Raw genomic sequence first — 16,338 nt, 5'->3', positions numbered from 1 at the left:
ACAAGCGGGTCCACGCGACGGCCATTGTGCTGCTGCCTTCCTTGCTCGAGCACCATGGTTGCTCCTGCAGAGAAGGCTGACGACGGTATGGCGGCTCGGTGCCCGGAGGCTCTAGTATGCTCTCGTCGCACCACGACGCCGCGCCGCTTTTACTCTCAGCCATGGTGGAGGACGTGACTTGCTCAAGCAGCACGGCAGAGGACGTGGCCGGACCAACGCGACCTTCCGTGCTTCATCCTCACGACCACGATGGCGAGGACGTGCGACGTGCAGCTCGCCCTTACCGGGGGGCGGCGTTCGAGGCCCTTTAGGCCGGCGAGCATGCCGGGGCATCCGCCGTGAGGGAGAGAAAGATAGAGAGAGCAGGTTATCCACTGGGCAGGGCATCCAAGGAGCTGGCAGGAGGAGTGTGATGGTTTGTAGGAGAGACAGATCCTGATCTAGATCAAGGAGGGAGAGAGATCTTTTTTTTAAAGGGAGGAGTTTTTGGCAAAAAGACCTTGTCTAGTGCCGTTACCACGAACTGTTACCCCACGCCAGCACAGAGCGCGCTCCATCTGTCATAACCGTCATCAAAACAGGCAAAGCCATCAACTAGTGTTTTTGTGCAAAAGATTAGGCCGAAGATCCATGGTTTCCGGCAAAAATTCATAAATCGGTGTGTTACAAACCTATGCATCAATATGGTGGTTTTCTGCAATTCACTTGGTCTATCAACGAATAACTCAAATCCTTTGTTCGCCAACGCCATGTGATGGCTTCTTAGGGTTCAGGCCAAATAAACTATTATGTTTCTTGCATTATTATGTTTGTAAAATTCATCTGGAATTCCTGTTGGCCAAAGAAGCTCGTGATTGTTTGACAAGGTAACCGAAATGTGCCCACTATTAGTGGGCAACTTTATATTAGCAATCAGTGTAGACGTTCATTTTCCTTTGGGCGACGACGGTACCCGTTGGGCGACGGCTTTGCAGCTATCAGGCAGGTTCCGCCGAACATTTCCTGTGCTTTTGTTTGTCTCCATGCTGCAACTATCTTTTCAAGAATGGACTGAGCAATTACGTACACCTAAGCTATCAACCCATGCATTCACACGGGCTACAAATACTACAAATATTTTTACGAACTTAGTTATTATGTTTTTGATAATTTTGTGGAATACTAGATCCAGCTGGGTGGCAAAAGAAATTATGAAAATGGAATTGTATGGGCACAAGGATCTCCCCGATGAAACTCGCAACAAATATTGAGACTACCCAAGGTCAGGCCCTCAGGATGGGTTACAAGCCAACTTGTTATGAACACCAATACAAACCTTGGAGCTTTTCTTTTCATGATACATTCGAACCATGCATGACACTAGAAGCAACCAAACCACCGGTCTTCGAAGTAGAGTCAAATCAAACCACTAATTGCAAATACTGGTACATGAAAGTCTCCCAAATTTAATCCCTGTGGAGCAACAATAGTTACGGGTTTCTATCCCTCCTTTTAAGTTTGACCTATCACAAGATTTACTACAACAATCAACTTACACGATTACATATAATACTCCTCAACTGATCCAGATGTATTGGAATGCCCAACCCGAGCCTTGCGCCTATTCACCTCTGATGGTACGCTCGTCCCTAGGGCTTCATTGCTAGACATGCCCTTCCAATCGAGGCTGCTCGTTGCCATCGTGTCGTCAAATTCCACGGGGATCCCGCCTTCAGGTGGCCAAACGAATGTAGGTTTCACCAGCGGTACTTCTGGTGGCGGCACTGATTTGGCTAAGACTTGCACTACCTCGGCCATGCTTGGTCGGTCAGACGAGTTCGGGTTGCTACATGCCATACCAAGAAGCAACAAGCGAGTGGCATCATCCGGATTGAACTCTTGCATGGAAGTCACTTTGTCATCAACCGCTTCGAGCAACCTTCTCTCCCGGTGAACCCACCATACCCACTCAGTAAGCGGTTGGAGCGTCTCATGGTCATGGTTGCCGGCAAGTGCTCGTTCTCCGGTTACAATCTCAAGGACTAGCACCCCAAAGGCATACACGTCAGTCTTGCGAGTGGCCTTGTGACATATTGAGTACTCTGGTGCAATGAAGCCCCATGTGCCGGCCACACCCACATCCGTGTAGGAGTTCTTGTTCAAGGTGACAATGCGGGCAAGACCGAAGTCACCTAGGCGACCACGGAAGGAAGAGTCAAGCATGATGTTGCTTGCTTTTATGTCGCGGTGGAGCACCATGTGCTCGTGCTCATGATGCACGTAGTGGAGCCCTGCGGCTACATCAGTGATGATGTCGTAGCGGGTTTTCCATCCTAGGATGCGCCGCTGGAGCCTTTCCTCAAAGAGGTATTGGTCCACGCTACCATTGGGCATATACTCATAGATAAGCAGGAGCTCCCCTTTCTCGTAACTCCAACCTGGAATATCATATTGGCAATCAGACAAGTAATGTTAAATTATGTGAACGCCTAGTTAATGGACAACATGGCTACACATGGGTCCAAAAGTTAATAACAGTCAATCTATAGCATGGGCCTTAGAATCTGCATGATTTTGGTTTCTTCTCAGTCAGATCTATGCATGCCAACTTGGTCAACGAGGGTCATGTTTTTCCCAGGAAAAACATTTGGATACCTGAAGTTTCGATAAAAATCCAAAAACAATATTTATAAGGGAGTGGTCTTAAACGAAGAAGCTTTTATAAGCGCAGATGGCAAGGAAGTAAGAATGAAAGTTATTGTGAAAAAACCGAACAATGCACCACTTGTTCCGACATGTCCTTATGCCACTCTTGTCTGATGCACTATTCACGATGAACGTAGTTTACCATTACCTAGGAGCATCACGAATACATGGGATGAAGCCAATTGTTTTTTTGGGATGAAGCCAAATGTTAGGGGTTCAAATCCTGACACAGTTAAGCTGTTCATGTTGCACGATTTAGAATTGTCACCATGAGTTTCTTTTTAGCTGAGTTGATGTTTCCATATTCTTGCAGGTTATCTGCAAGGCTACACATTGGATCCGTATGGATATGGTAGCATGTTCTTTGTTCAACCGATATGGGTCACGCTCTACTAATAGGATTATGCTCGGGTTTCCGTGCTCTATCGCGTATCGCTTACTTGCACTACGAGTAGCATGAAGGCATCATGTCATATCTATTGTGTATGGGTTGTCTTAGCTCACAAGTATTCAATTTGTATGATTCTTTACTAGACTTGCCATTGTGAAATGAAAGATGTTTGTGTGCATCAATCGATGCAGAGCCGGAGATTTTCCCTCTTTTTTTCAACTAAATGCCTAGTGTAATAAATAAAATGCACCTTCTAAAATACGAGTATTACTTTCTCTAGGAGACTGATGTGTGTCATATCCCTGTCAGTATTTGTAGAATTTTATTGGAAATTATAACTTTAACATTTTTTATGTGAAGTACAAGGCCAACGAGGCACCGAGTAGTTTGGAAAGTCTCATGTACGCGACATGTGGCCAATACATTTTTTTGGACACCATATTATGATTGTTTTACACCACTTTACGTTTTTTTATAATGTAAACACTTTTCTGATAAGGAATATATATGAATATTAAGAACACATAAATTACATCTGGCTTCTACAAAAATGCAAATCAAGAGCAAGCTAGGTATGCACACAACCGAATATATGATCATTTTGACAAACAAGGTTTTGCACACGTATATGTTCTAAAATGTTCTGTTTACAATGCATTTTGTTCCTTTTGAGAGGCACAAGTATGTGATCCAAATTATGTGGCATAAGTGTGAAGGAAATATGCCCTAGAGGCAATAATAAAGTTATTATTTATTTCCTTATATCATGATAAATGTTTATTATTCATGCTAGAATTGTATTAACCGGAAACATAATACATGTGTGAATACATAGACAAACAGAGTGTCACTAGTATGCCTCTACTTGACTAGCTCGTTAATCGAAGATGGTTATGTTTCCTAACCATGAACAAAAGAGTTGTTATTTGATTAACGGGATCACATCATTAGAAGAATGATGTGATTGACATGACCCATTCCATTAGCTTAGCACCCGATCGTTTAGTATGTTGCTATTGCTTTCTTCATGACTTATACATGTTCCTATGACTATGAGATTATGCAACTCCCGTTTGCCGGAGGAACACTTTGTGTGCTACCAAACGTCACAACGTAACTGGGTGATTATAAAGGAGCTCTACAGGTGTCTCCAAAGGTACATGTTGGGTTGGCGTATTTCGAGATTAGGATTTGTCACTCCGTTTGTCGGAGAGGTATCTCTGGGCCCTCTCGGTAATGCACATCACATAAGCCTTGCAAGCATTGCAACTAATGAGTTAGTTGCGAGATGATGTATTACGGAACAAGTAAAGAGACTTGCCAGTAACGAGATTGAACTAGGTATTGAGATACCGACGATCGAATCTTGGGCAAGTAACATACCGATGACAAAGGAAACAACGTATGTTGTTATGCGGTCTGACCGAAAAAGATCTTCGTAGAATATGTAGGAGCCAATATGAGCATCCAGGTTCCGCTATTGGTTATTGACCGGAGACATGTCTCGGTCATGTCTACATTGTTCTCGAACCCGTAGGGTCCGCACGCTTAAGGTTTCGATGACAGTTATATTATGAGTTTATGAGTTTTGATGTACCGAAGTTAGTTCGGAGTCCCAGATGTGATCACTCTCGAAAGAAGTGAGTGGGAGGGAGGAAAGTAGAACTTGACGAGGTAACTGTACCTGCTCCCTTATTGGAAAGTAGTACATCACAGAAACCAGTTTCTGTGACACCTACACCAATTAGTGAGGAAGCTAATGATGATGATCATGAAATTTCAGAACAAGATACTACTGAACCTCGTAGATCAACCAGAGTAAGATCCGCACCAGAGTGGTACGGTAATCCTGTTCTAGAAGTCATGCTACTAAATCATGATGAACCTACGAACTATGAAGAAGCGATGGTGAGCCCAGATTCCGCAAAATGGCTTGAAGCCATGAAATCTGAGATGGGATCCATGTATGAGAACAAAGTATGGACTTTGGTTGACTTGCCTAATGATCGGCAAGCAATTGAGAATAAATGGATCTTTAAGAAGAAGACTGACGCTGACGGTAATATTACTGTCTACAAAGCTCGACATGTCGCAAAAGGTTTTCGACAAGTTCAAGGGATTGACTACGATGAGACCTTCTCACCCGTAGCGATGCTTAAGTCTGTCCGAATCATGTTAGCAATTGCCACATTTTATAATTATGAAGTTTGGCAGATGGATGTCAAAACTGCATTCCTGAATGGATTTCTAGAAGAAGAGTTGTATATGATGCAACCGGAAGGTTTTGTCGATCCAAAGGGAGCTAACAAAGTATGCATGCTCCAGCGATCCATTTATGGACTGGTGCAAGCTTCTCGGAGTTGGAATAAACGCTTTGATAGTGTAATCAAAGCATTTGGTTTTGTACAAACTTTTGGAGAAGCCTGTATTTACAAGAAAGTGAGTGGGAGCACTACAACATTTCTGATAAGTATATGTGAATGACATATTGTTGATTGGAAATAATGTAGAATTATTCTGCAAAGCATAAATGAGTGTTTTGAAAGAAGTTTTTCAAAGAAAGACCTCGGTGAAGCTGCTTACATATTAAGCATCAAGATCTATAGAGATAGATCAAGACGCTTGATAAGTTTTTTTCAATGAGTACATACCTTGACAATATTTTGAAGTAGTTCAAAAATTGGAACGGTCAAAGAAAGAGTTCTTGGCTGTTTTACAAGGTGTGAAATTGAGTAAGACTCAAAGCCCGACCACGGCAGAAGATAGAAAGAGAATGAAAGTCATTCCCTATGCCTCAGCCATAGGTTCTATAAAGTATGCCATGTTGTGTACCAGATCTATTGTATACCCTACACTGTGTTAAGCAAGGGAGTACAATAGTGATCTAAGAGTAGATCACTGGACAGCGGTCAAAATTATCCTTAGTGGAATAAGGAAATATTTCTCAATTATGGAGGTGACAAAAAGATTCGTCGTAAAAAGTTACGTCGATGCAAGTTTTGACACAGATCTGGATGACTCTAAGTCTCGATCTAGATACATATTGAAAGTGAGAGCAATTAGCTAGAGTAGCTCCGTGCAGAGCATTGTAGACATAGAATTCGCAAAATACTTACGGGTCTGTATGTGACAGACCCGTTGACTAAAATTATCTCACAAGCAAAACATGATCACACCTTAGTACTCTTTGGGTGTTAATCACATAAACGATGTGAACTAGATTACTGACTCTAGTAAACCCTTTGGGTATAGGTCACATGACAATGTGAACTATGGGTGTTAATCACATGGTGATGTGAACTATTAGTGTTGAATCACATGGCGATGTGAACTAGATTATTGACTCTAGTGCAAGCGGGAGACTGAAGGAAATATGCCCTACAGGCAATAATAAAGTTATTATTTATTTCCTTATATCATGATAAATGTTTATTATTCATGCTAGAATTGTATTAACCGGAAACATAATACATGTGTGAATACATAGACAAACAGAGTGTCACTAGTATGCCTCTACTTGACTAGCTCGTTAATCGAAGATGGTTATGTTTCCTAACCATGAACAAAAGAGTTGTTATTTGATTAACGGGATCACATCATTAGAAGAATGATGTGATTGACATGACCCATTCCATTAGCTTAGCACCCGATCGTTTAGTATGTTGCTATTGCTTTCTTCATGACTTATACATGTTCCTATGACTATGAGATTATGCAACTCCCGTTTGCCGGAGGAACACTTTGTGTGCTACCAAACGTCACAACGTAACTGGGTGATTATAAAGGAGCTCTATAGGTGTCTCCAAAGGTACATGTTGGGTTGGCGTATTTCGAGATTAAGATTTGTCACTCCGTTTGTCGGAGAGGTATCTCTGGGCCCTCTCGGTAATGCACATCACATAAGCCTTGCAAGCATTGCAACTAATGAGTTAGTTGCGAGATGATGTATTATGAAATAAGTAAAGAGACTTGCCAGTAACGAGATTGAACTATGTATTGAGATACCGACGATCGAATCTCGGGCAAGTAACATACCGATGACAAAGGGAACAACGTATGTTGTTATGCGGTCTGACCGATAAAGATCTTCGTAGAATATGTAGGAGCCAATATGAGCATCCAGGTTCCGCTATTAGTTATTGACCGGAGACATGTCTCGGTCATGTCTACATTGTTCTCGAACCCGTAGGGTCCGCACGCTTAAGGTTTTGATGACAGTTATATTATGAGTTTATGAGTTTTGATGTACCGAAGTTAGTTCGGAGTCCCGGATGTGATCACGGACATAACGAGGAGTCTCGAAATGGCCGAGACATAAAGATTGATATATTGGACGACTATATTCGGACACCGGAAGTGTTCCGGCTGATTTCAGAGAAAACCGGAGTACCGGAGGGTTACCGGAACCCCCCCGGGAGAAGTAATGGGCCATATGGGCCTTAGTGGAGCAGAGAAGGGCAGCCAGGGTGGGCCGCGCGCCTTCTCCCCCTGGTCCGAATTGGACTAGGAGAGGGCGGCGGCGCCCCCCTTTCCTTCTCCTTCCCCACTTCCTTCCCCCTCCTAGTAGGAGTCCTACTCCTACTAGGAGGAGGACTCCTCCTTGGCGCGCCTATAGGGCCGGCCGGCCTCCTCCCCTTGCTCGTTTATATACGGGGCAGGGGGCACCCCTAGACACACAAGTTGATCCACGTGATCGTTTTCTTAGCCGTGTGCGGTGCCCCCTTCCACCATAATCCTCGATAATATTGTAGCGGTGCTTAGGCGAAGCCCTACGACGGTAGAACATCAAGATCGTCACCACACCGTCGTGCTGATGGAACTCTTCCCCGACACTTTGCTGGATCGGAGTCCGGGGATCGTCATCGAGCTGAACGTGTGCTAAAACTCGGAGGTGTCGTAGTTTCGTGCTTGATCGGTCGGGCCGTGAAGACGTACGACTACATCAACCGCGTTGTGCTAACGCTTCCGCTGTCAGTCTACAATGATATGTAGATCACACTCTCCCCTCTCGTTGCTATGCATCACCATGATCTTGCGTGTGCGTAGGAAGTTTTTTGAAATTACTACGTTCCCCAACAAAGTGGGCCCTTGTCACTACTATAGTATGCCACTTTTTGACATCATACATTTGCAATATGAACAAAAACTATGGGTCCATCAGTTTTTTGTTGTTGTTTCTCAGTAGTCTCATGCTATCTAAAAAAAGGGAAAACCACTCATATGCATGTACTCAAACACAGAAAAATGAATCTTAAGGCAATCCCGTAAATTGTACCTTAGGCAGCTAGGTATTGCAAAAAAAACATTTCAGAGAAAAAGATATTGCGAAACAAAATAAACTATGGTAAATTTTGTGGTTGATCTATCCCCAAGGACTTTTTTTATTTGCCATCATTTGAGTTACTAGAAACATTGCAAAGTAAGTTGAACCGCGGTCGTTCAATTATACAAATCAGTCTTACCTATTTGTGACCTAAAGATTGTATTTTCCATAAGAAGAAGTTGCTTTATATAAGGTGGCAAATCTACAAAGTCCATGCGTTGTTCAATTATGAAATCATGAGTGAGAAATTAACCTATTCAGTGTTTGGAATTCTCCAATACAAGCATTATGTCATTTCTCCTATGAACACATTATTTCACTACTGTAAATGTTCATCACTATAGAGGATAGACATCATAATATGACAAAAAACTAAATCATTGCCATTCGTGATGAAGGGCATCTCCAATAAATCCCCATACAAACTCCCCAAATAAGTGTTTATACGGACTGTGCGAATATATTTTTTAGGGGGGGGGGGGGGCGGTTTCTTTAGTACACCCCCAATAATATGTTTTCATCCTTTCCTCTTTAAACTAGCATACAAATTATGACCGGGGCGACGGCGAGCCTTCCTAAAATTTTCATGGAATGGCTGTTGCAGCTATTTTTTGGCCTAACTCCCTCGATATCATTTTTATATTATAAAAAAGAGATTTGTTGGAGATTCTCCAATGGCAATTAGCCTCTTGGACCAGCTAGTGTATAGAAACTAATAAACTAAAACTGAGTCTATCAATGGCAAGTTTGTCTATAAAGTAACTATGATCACCTTATGTGACTTTTTCCCCTTGCCATAAATTATACAATAAGTTCTAGCGTACTTCGAGTAAGAAAATTGAACTCACACATTTGTTTTTTCTTGTATGATAGAGAGGTTGTAACAAGTTAATTTGAATGACGTCCCATTGAGATAACGACATTTCATGTCATATATGTATTATGCTAACATCTCATCCGGGAGTATTATTGTTGTGACATAGACCTAACTTTATATACTCCCTCCATTCCCTTATACAAGGCCACAAAATCATATTACAGGTACCAAGATAAAATTTAATGACTCCTTTGCAAGTTAACTTTTTCTTTCGTTCACCGGGATCATTAATACACCACAAGCATGCAACGAATGAACGGGAAGGAAGTGACCGAGTGTTATTATGACTGCATGTATGTAAGTATTAAAAAGTTGCTAGTACGAGGAAACATCATTAAGTGTTGCCTCGATTACTGTTGGTGGCCTTGTATTGATGCAAAATGTATTTTTGGTAGTGGCCTTGTATAAGGGAATGGAGGGAGTAACTAAGGTGATTTCCATAGACAACCTCAACATTCAACCATGCATGGAAAAGGCCCAACTTAAAATATAAACTATGCATGAAAAAATGCCCAAATGTTTTAATTATATTACACTACTTGTATTCAATAAATATTTTATAATTGTAGAATAATTACATGTATTCTCCTGAATTTCTAATAATGTTAGTTCAAATATTTATGTCCATATTTTTTCCGGGTAAATATTTATGCCCATATAAGTAAATATTATTTATGTCCATACATGGAAATATTTATGTCCATGTTACTAAATATTATTTAAAATAATCTGCAAGACATTCTAACAGCAATACAGGGTATATCATCTAAATCAGCTACAATCCATATGAATCGGAGGGAGTAGTAAAATTTAATGTGGCGACGGAGTGTAAGACATACCTACGAGCGGCACGACATTTCGGTGGCGCAACCGGTTGATCACGTCGACCTCTACGAGGAAGTCGTCGTATATATATTAGTTAAGCTTCTGCTGACTAGATAATTGATGCATTCATTGTTTTGGTATGTACACATATTAATTAAGTCTTTATTCTTTTTTCTAGCCCTGCGGATCGAGCACAACTTCGGTAAAGAGACGAGACCCAAAGAAAAAGTTGACCTCGGATGAAAAGTTTGAGATCATAGCAATCGCGCCCGACGGCCAACCGATTGAACCCCTCCGGACAAAGAGCGCATTTGTTGCTCAGTGCGGGGTTTTGGTTAGGGACAAGATCCCGATCAGTATCCAACAATGGTTAAAGCCGGCTACAGAAGACCCTGAGGTGTCTTATGTCAATGATATGCAGAAAAATGATCTGGTTGATAAAGGGATCGAACTAGAGACAATTAACTGGCCAGACCGTTGCCGGACTTGGTTCTTCGGGGCTGGCGGAACCTTAGACCCTGTAACAAGGAAGTGCATTTGGACGAACGATCAAATGGACATACCAGTCAGGAAGCTTCAGCAGTATATCGAAGCAGCGTAGCAAGGGACGTTCTTTCCAGACAGAGAGAACGACGAGCTCACAATGGCCCTTGGGATTCCTGAGCACCCTGGACGGACACGAGGCACGCCAGGCTCCATTCCGTGGAAGGTTGGGTTTCCGGACGCAGGCGGTTACAAATGCCAGGAGAGGAGGAAAAAAGTGCAGCAGACCCAAATGCAGGCGCTGCAAGCAAGGGTACAAAAGATAGAGGAACGAGAAGCAAATCTCAGCAAACGAACTGCCGAAGCTTCCCCCGAAGCTACCCCGCCATCTCAGCGGAGAAGCAGCGTGGTTTCCACCGAGCTGCTTCAGCCGGAGCATGCCTTGACGGCTCCTGCCAGCTATCCCGTGGATGCTATTACGGAGTCTCAAAATTGCCACCTTATGACGCAATGGATGAATTTGAAGGTCAAGGCGGCTGTTGGCTCTGTTTATCCTACTGAACCCGGCGCAACTTTTCACTGCCGGTCGATTCTAGAATGATATGCTAGGGTGATGGTGGATGAAATAACGGAGGGATTTGAGGACCTCCAGCTAGACCACCCTACCGGTGAAGGGGAGACTAGGCTGGGTTCTGCTCTGAAGACTCCATGCCTATGGCAGAAGGAGCTCATCAACCTTCCAAACTGGACGGCTCCGCCTCCTCCTCCTCCTCCGGCAAGTCAGGGCACTCCGCCACTTCCTCCGGCGAGTGACGATCAGGGCACTCGACCGGCTCCTTCTCCGGCGCGAGGCGGCACTCCGCCTCCTTCTCCGCCTGCGCCGACGCGCCCGAGCAGCCAGCCGCCTCCTTCTCCGCCTCGTCAGCAAGGGCGGAAGAGACCTGCCGCCGCTCCGGCTGCTCTGGCGCGTCGTAGTCCTTCTCCTCCGCCTCGTAAGTAAGTAAATAAGACAACCGCTCCGTCTACTCTGCCGGCGTCTAGCAGTATAGCTAGAGGCGGGAGGAAATACAGATTCGGTCCTTCTCTGAAGACTCTAGAGAAGTTACCATGCGAGAGGACCCCGGAGGAGAACGCCGAGATCGCACGGGAAGAAGTGAGGAACTACTTTGAAGGGGTGAAAGCAAATAAACATCCACCTCCGGAGGAGAAGGTAAATCCGGTGAAAGCGAAGCGCACTCTGGCTGCCCTGACAAAACCACCCAAGTCTCCGCCGAAAGGAAACTATGAGCGCATTATTGGAAAGGAATTTGCCGAAGCGGAGCGGTCGGGAAGTACTGTCAGTGATCAAAGGCTGAAAGAACGACGAGCTGGGAAACAAATTGCCTAGCTCGGCGAACAAGCGAAGCAATCGTGCCCCCCGCTCAAGGTGCCTAGCGACATCGTCGCTAATGATCCGAGGATGGTGCCCGGTTATAGCAATCTTGGCGATTACCTGCCCGACGATGTACATTATGATTTCATGAAGGTGCAGATACAAAGATACGAGTACGGGAAGCCTCTCGTCAAAGATGAAAGATCTCTATCAACGATGATGCGAAGATTGCATGATCGGTACTTGAAAATCTGCAGAGAGTCTGGGGGAGGAGTACTTTGTATGTGAGAGTTAAAAAGGAGCATGACCTCGTTAGAATTGAACTGTTGCCTGTTCCATTTGAGGAGTTCTTTTAGTTTTTCAATCAACTGGCCCTCGATAAAACAACGGTCACCTGCTACTGTCTGTAAGTAGTACTTCTTCTGTCATTAAGTCTCTCTATATAGCTCAGCTCTTTCATTGCATGTATTTATAATCATCCTCACTATATTATGCAGATTGAAGATCGCCGAATTGAAGAAAAGACAAGTCGATGATATTGGGTTCATTAACACATATCTCATAGATGCAACTGAGGTTAAATTTCATGCCGCAGATACCGAGGCCAACTTGCTACGATCGTTGGTAATAAATGAAAACAAAATATAATACTCTTTCCTTACAACTTCAAGTGAGTGTTATTGTCTTGTGCGTATTCGGTTTTCCTTATATATTAGTCAAGGTTATAGCAATGTAATTGATGGGTTATGCATGCGTGTGCAGTTTCCACTATATTCTCCTAGAGATTAAGCTTGAGCAGGGACTAGTAACCGTCTTAGACTCAAGACGAAAAGATCCCCAGGACTATGCGGACATGACTCAAATGCTCGAGAAGTAAGTTAAATCGATCATTATCCACCATATCAGCAACTTTGTTCATTTCCTGATATATCAAGTAATTGTTTTCTTTGTCTGGCAGGGTTTGGAAAAATTCACCAAAAAAGCTCCAGGACTCCCGAAGAAGCTGCAATTTAGACACCCAAAAGTAAGTACTATAGTAGCATGTTCCGCGCATCTCCTATTGATTCAAGCGCTAGTTTCATCAATACCATTTGGCATTCTTGCTTATCAGTTTGATTGACCTCTATTTCTTGTAAAGTGGTTGTGGCAGGAACAAGGGAATGATTTCTGTGGATACTACGTTTGCGAGTCCATCCGCCACACGACCTGTGAGCGGGGCTACACTGACGAACAATATGAAGTACGTAAATAACAACATTCACAATTTTATTTTATTACCATCATTTGTGTTGAGTTTCATTCATTCATATATATATGTATTGACCCTCTTCTTCAAATTAGATGTTTCGGAAGCAGGATGAACTCCTAGCACCAGCTCGTATGCGAGCAATTCAAGAGGAATTGGCGGCATTCTTTCTTGACCACGTGATCGCTGAAGACGGAGAATACTATGTGGACCATGAGTCCATATGATTATATTTGTAAGAGATAATTATTGTATATATGTAGCCGATAGCGTCGGATAGATATACGAGAACTTGTTGTTCGATCAATCTCTCGGAGAAGGAGAGGTGGTCGATATCACTTCTCTCTGTATGCATATATGTTCATGACGATCTTCTGTTTCCTTCGTTTGCTTATTAGCTAGGTAGCGTGTCTAATCCTCTTTATACGTATGTATAGTACGTAGCGTCGACCAAGCACGGACATAAGAGAGGACACTTCTCTCTATTAATTATAGCTAGCTAACACAATATATGAAACACCTAAATTAACCCCCCAAACTCCCCTCCCCCTCCCTTAAAAAAAACAAAAACTCCAGCCACAGAAATGCTGACGCGTGGATGCCTATTGGTCCCGATTGATGCCACCAGCCGGTACCAAAAGCCCTCCTGCCTGGGCTCCGCCCACAGGCCACGTGAAGGCCCATCTGTCCGGTTCTGGATTGAACCGGGACTAAAGGGACAGGGCATTAGTACCGACCCTTTATTCCCGGTTCAGGAACCGGGACAAAAGACCATTACAAATCAGAACAACATGCCCTTTTTCTATCAGTGAATTCATATGAATCGGAGGGAGTAGTAAAATTTAATGTAGCGATGGAGTGTAAGACATACCAACGAGCGGCACGACATTTCGGTGGCGCAGCCGGTTGATCACGTCGACCTCTACGAGGAAGTCGTCGTAGCAGCGGTCTCGATTGCGCGTGAACTTCTTCACCGCCACCTCCACGACCTGGCATGTCTTGTCTGACTGGAGCCGGAGCGTTCCCCTGTAAACTGCGCCAAACCCGCCTTTCCCTAGCTTCCTTGCCTCGTCGTAGTTGTTCGTGGCCTTCCTGATCATGGCGTACTTGAACTCCTTGGGCGTGCCCGGAAGCCGCCGAATGGCCTCCGACAGCTTCAACTCCATCTTCAGGGCTTTATACCTCAAGTAGAAGTAGAAGACCGCGACAGATATTATGACGACGGTGGCGGCCGCTGACCCAAGAACCGCGGACAGTATCACCTTCCGTTTTCGAAGGGCTCTGTAGTCGGGAAGCTTTCCGACTGTCAGGTTCCACCTCAGGATCCGGTGGAGCTCGATGCCTTCCCCGGTCGATGCAGTGAAACCAATGAACACTTGGTGGGGGATGTGGTTGCTCAGGGTGAGAGGCGCGTCAAGGTAGGCCTTGTCAGGCTTGGGCAGACCATCGACAGCCATGTACACCCATATGTAGTGTCCGGCTCCGTTGTAATCGATCCACACGGTGTAATTTACCGTCATGTGAAGCGGCGCGAGGGTAATGTCGGAGAGCGAGACGACGTAGTCGGAGACGATGCTGCCGATGTTGAGGCCGATGTGGTTGTCATCGGGATCGTAGTCGTTCATCGAGGTGTCAAACTCGACGGCGACGAAGCTGCCTGAGGCAGTGGCCGAGTTTGAGATGGTATTGGTGAGACCGAGGAAGCCACCCTGGCTGCCCGGCGGAGGACCGTGGAGGGACGGGACGATGGCGAACGCAAGGCCGTCGCCTTGTACGTTGTCCCATCTATTGAGGTTCATGGTGAAGGAGGTGTTGAAGGACGCGTCGTGCTTCACCTCGTTGGAGTCGACGGCCCAGAGCGTGATGGGTGATCGGAGGAGGACAGAGCCAGCTCTGCCCTTCATCCCGTCGCTGTCGGGAGTGAGCATGAGGGCTCCCATTTTTACACCTGCGTCCCCGAGAATCTCCAAGTTCCTTGGAGAATCACGGGGGAAGGAAGGGAAGCTGTAGGACATGATACCGTCCAGCTTATTCTCTTCACAGGGGCACGATGCCGCCATGGAGCAAGGTATAGCTGCAGAGCACAACAACACGGCCATGACGAAACATGGGAATACTTGTGTAGGTATCATCTTGCAGGAGCCAGGAGACTTGAACAGGACGGTGGCATGGCTATGATATAAGTGGGTTGAGATGAGATGCCCACTTGCAGCCAGAGAATAAGTGGATGAAATCCAACAATTATAGCAATTGGTTCATCCTATGCAAGAGGTTCATTGTCTTGTAATGAGCATTAAAATCTAATGATTATATAAGGTTGTGCAAGCTTTCAGTTAGGTCAACTGTATCCAATGAGACAATACTACTGTGCTGGTTGCACCAGTGTGTTGATTGTCCGGGAAAAAGTCCAATTGGATTTGTTATATTCTTCCATCCAAGGCTTCCATTGAAAGCTTATCATGGTTTTCCTTTCGACCTTTCAGCATAGGATAGGTGTGAGGCATGTTACCACTTTGACAGAGTCATGTGTTTTTAATAAAAAGTCGATATCCTCTCATACGTCCCACTGAGCATGACACATGACATTATGATATTGCTAGCCTAGACATGGCAATGTTATTGGCTCGCTGCAATAATGAACTGTGCAAAATTTCTTTAACATTTATGTGGAATACATGTCGGCCAAAGAGGCTCGTTTAATAATTGTTTGACGAGGTAATAAAATTAACTCTTTGATTCACAAGGCAAAGTTGATGTAACTGCATTGCAATTTCTAAGCTTCGACTTCGAAGGAAGTACACTTTCTCTTCTAATGTAAAATTTGCAAATTTACAAATGCTTACGTGGAATATTTAAAATCCTACACGTATTACTGATGGAAAACCAAAACCACTATCCTATTTGTGTGTAAGCAAGGCCGGGAGCAAAATCTATAATAAAATTAAAATGTCTCTGCATAAAACCTTGCTAAGGCCAATGGCTGTAAAGTATCCTCATAGTCTGATTCTACACACTGATTTTGCAAACAGATTTAGAGGCTGGTTGTACGACATGATAGGTCTTGATGGTTGCCCCACGATGATTGGTCTGAGGGGATGGTTTTAACACGTGGAGGATGGCACTGGTATTTGTTTAT

General features: G+C 44.2%; 1 protein-coding gene across 1 annotated transcript; it reads right to left on the bottom strand.

Moving 5' to 3' along the window:
• Positions 1-1,539: 1,539 nt before the first annotated feature.
• LOC125529377 (putative L-type lectin-domain containing receptor kinase S.5) lies at positions 1,540-15,262 on the bottom strand. The gene is made up of 2 exons (XM_087517078.1): positions 14,074-15,262; positions 1,540-2,417 (listed from the first exon to the last, which is right to left on the bottom strand). Exons 1-2 carry the CDS (start codon positions 15,260-15,262, stop codon positions 1,540-1,542), a joined length of 2,067 nt encoding a protein of 688 aa, XP_087373204.1.
• Between the last annotated feature and the right edge of the window lie 1,076 nt (positions 15,263-16,338).

The sequence above is a fragment of the Triticum urartu genome, chromosome 3A (assembly GCF_056163025.1).
Source record: "Triticum urartu cultivar PI428250 chromosome 3A, HENAU_Tu73, whole genome shotgun sequence".
Lineage (NCBI taxonomy): Eukaryota > Viridiplantae > Streptophyta > Magnoliopsida > Poales > Poaceae > Triticum > Triticum urartu.
This window is presented reverse-complemented; position numbering and strand designations above follow the sequence as displayed.

What these genes read in the sequence shown, in the direction of transcription:
- LOC125529377 (XM_087517078.1), bottom strand. Translation starts at nt 15,262, where the DNA reads ATGGCGGCATCGTGCCCCTGTGAAGAGAATAAGCTGGACGGTATCATG. An exon ending in AAATGTCGTGCCGCTCGTTG is followed by an intron (nt 2,418 to 14,073) that starts GTATGTCTTACA and finishes ATGATATTCCAG; the next exon opens with GTTGGAGTTACGAGAAAGGG.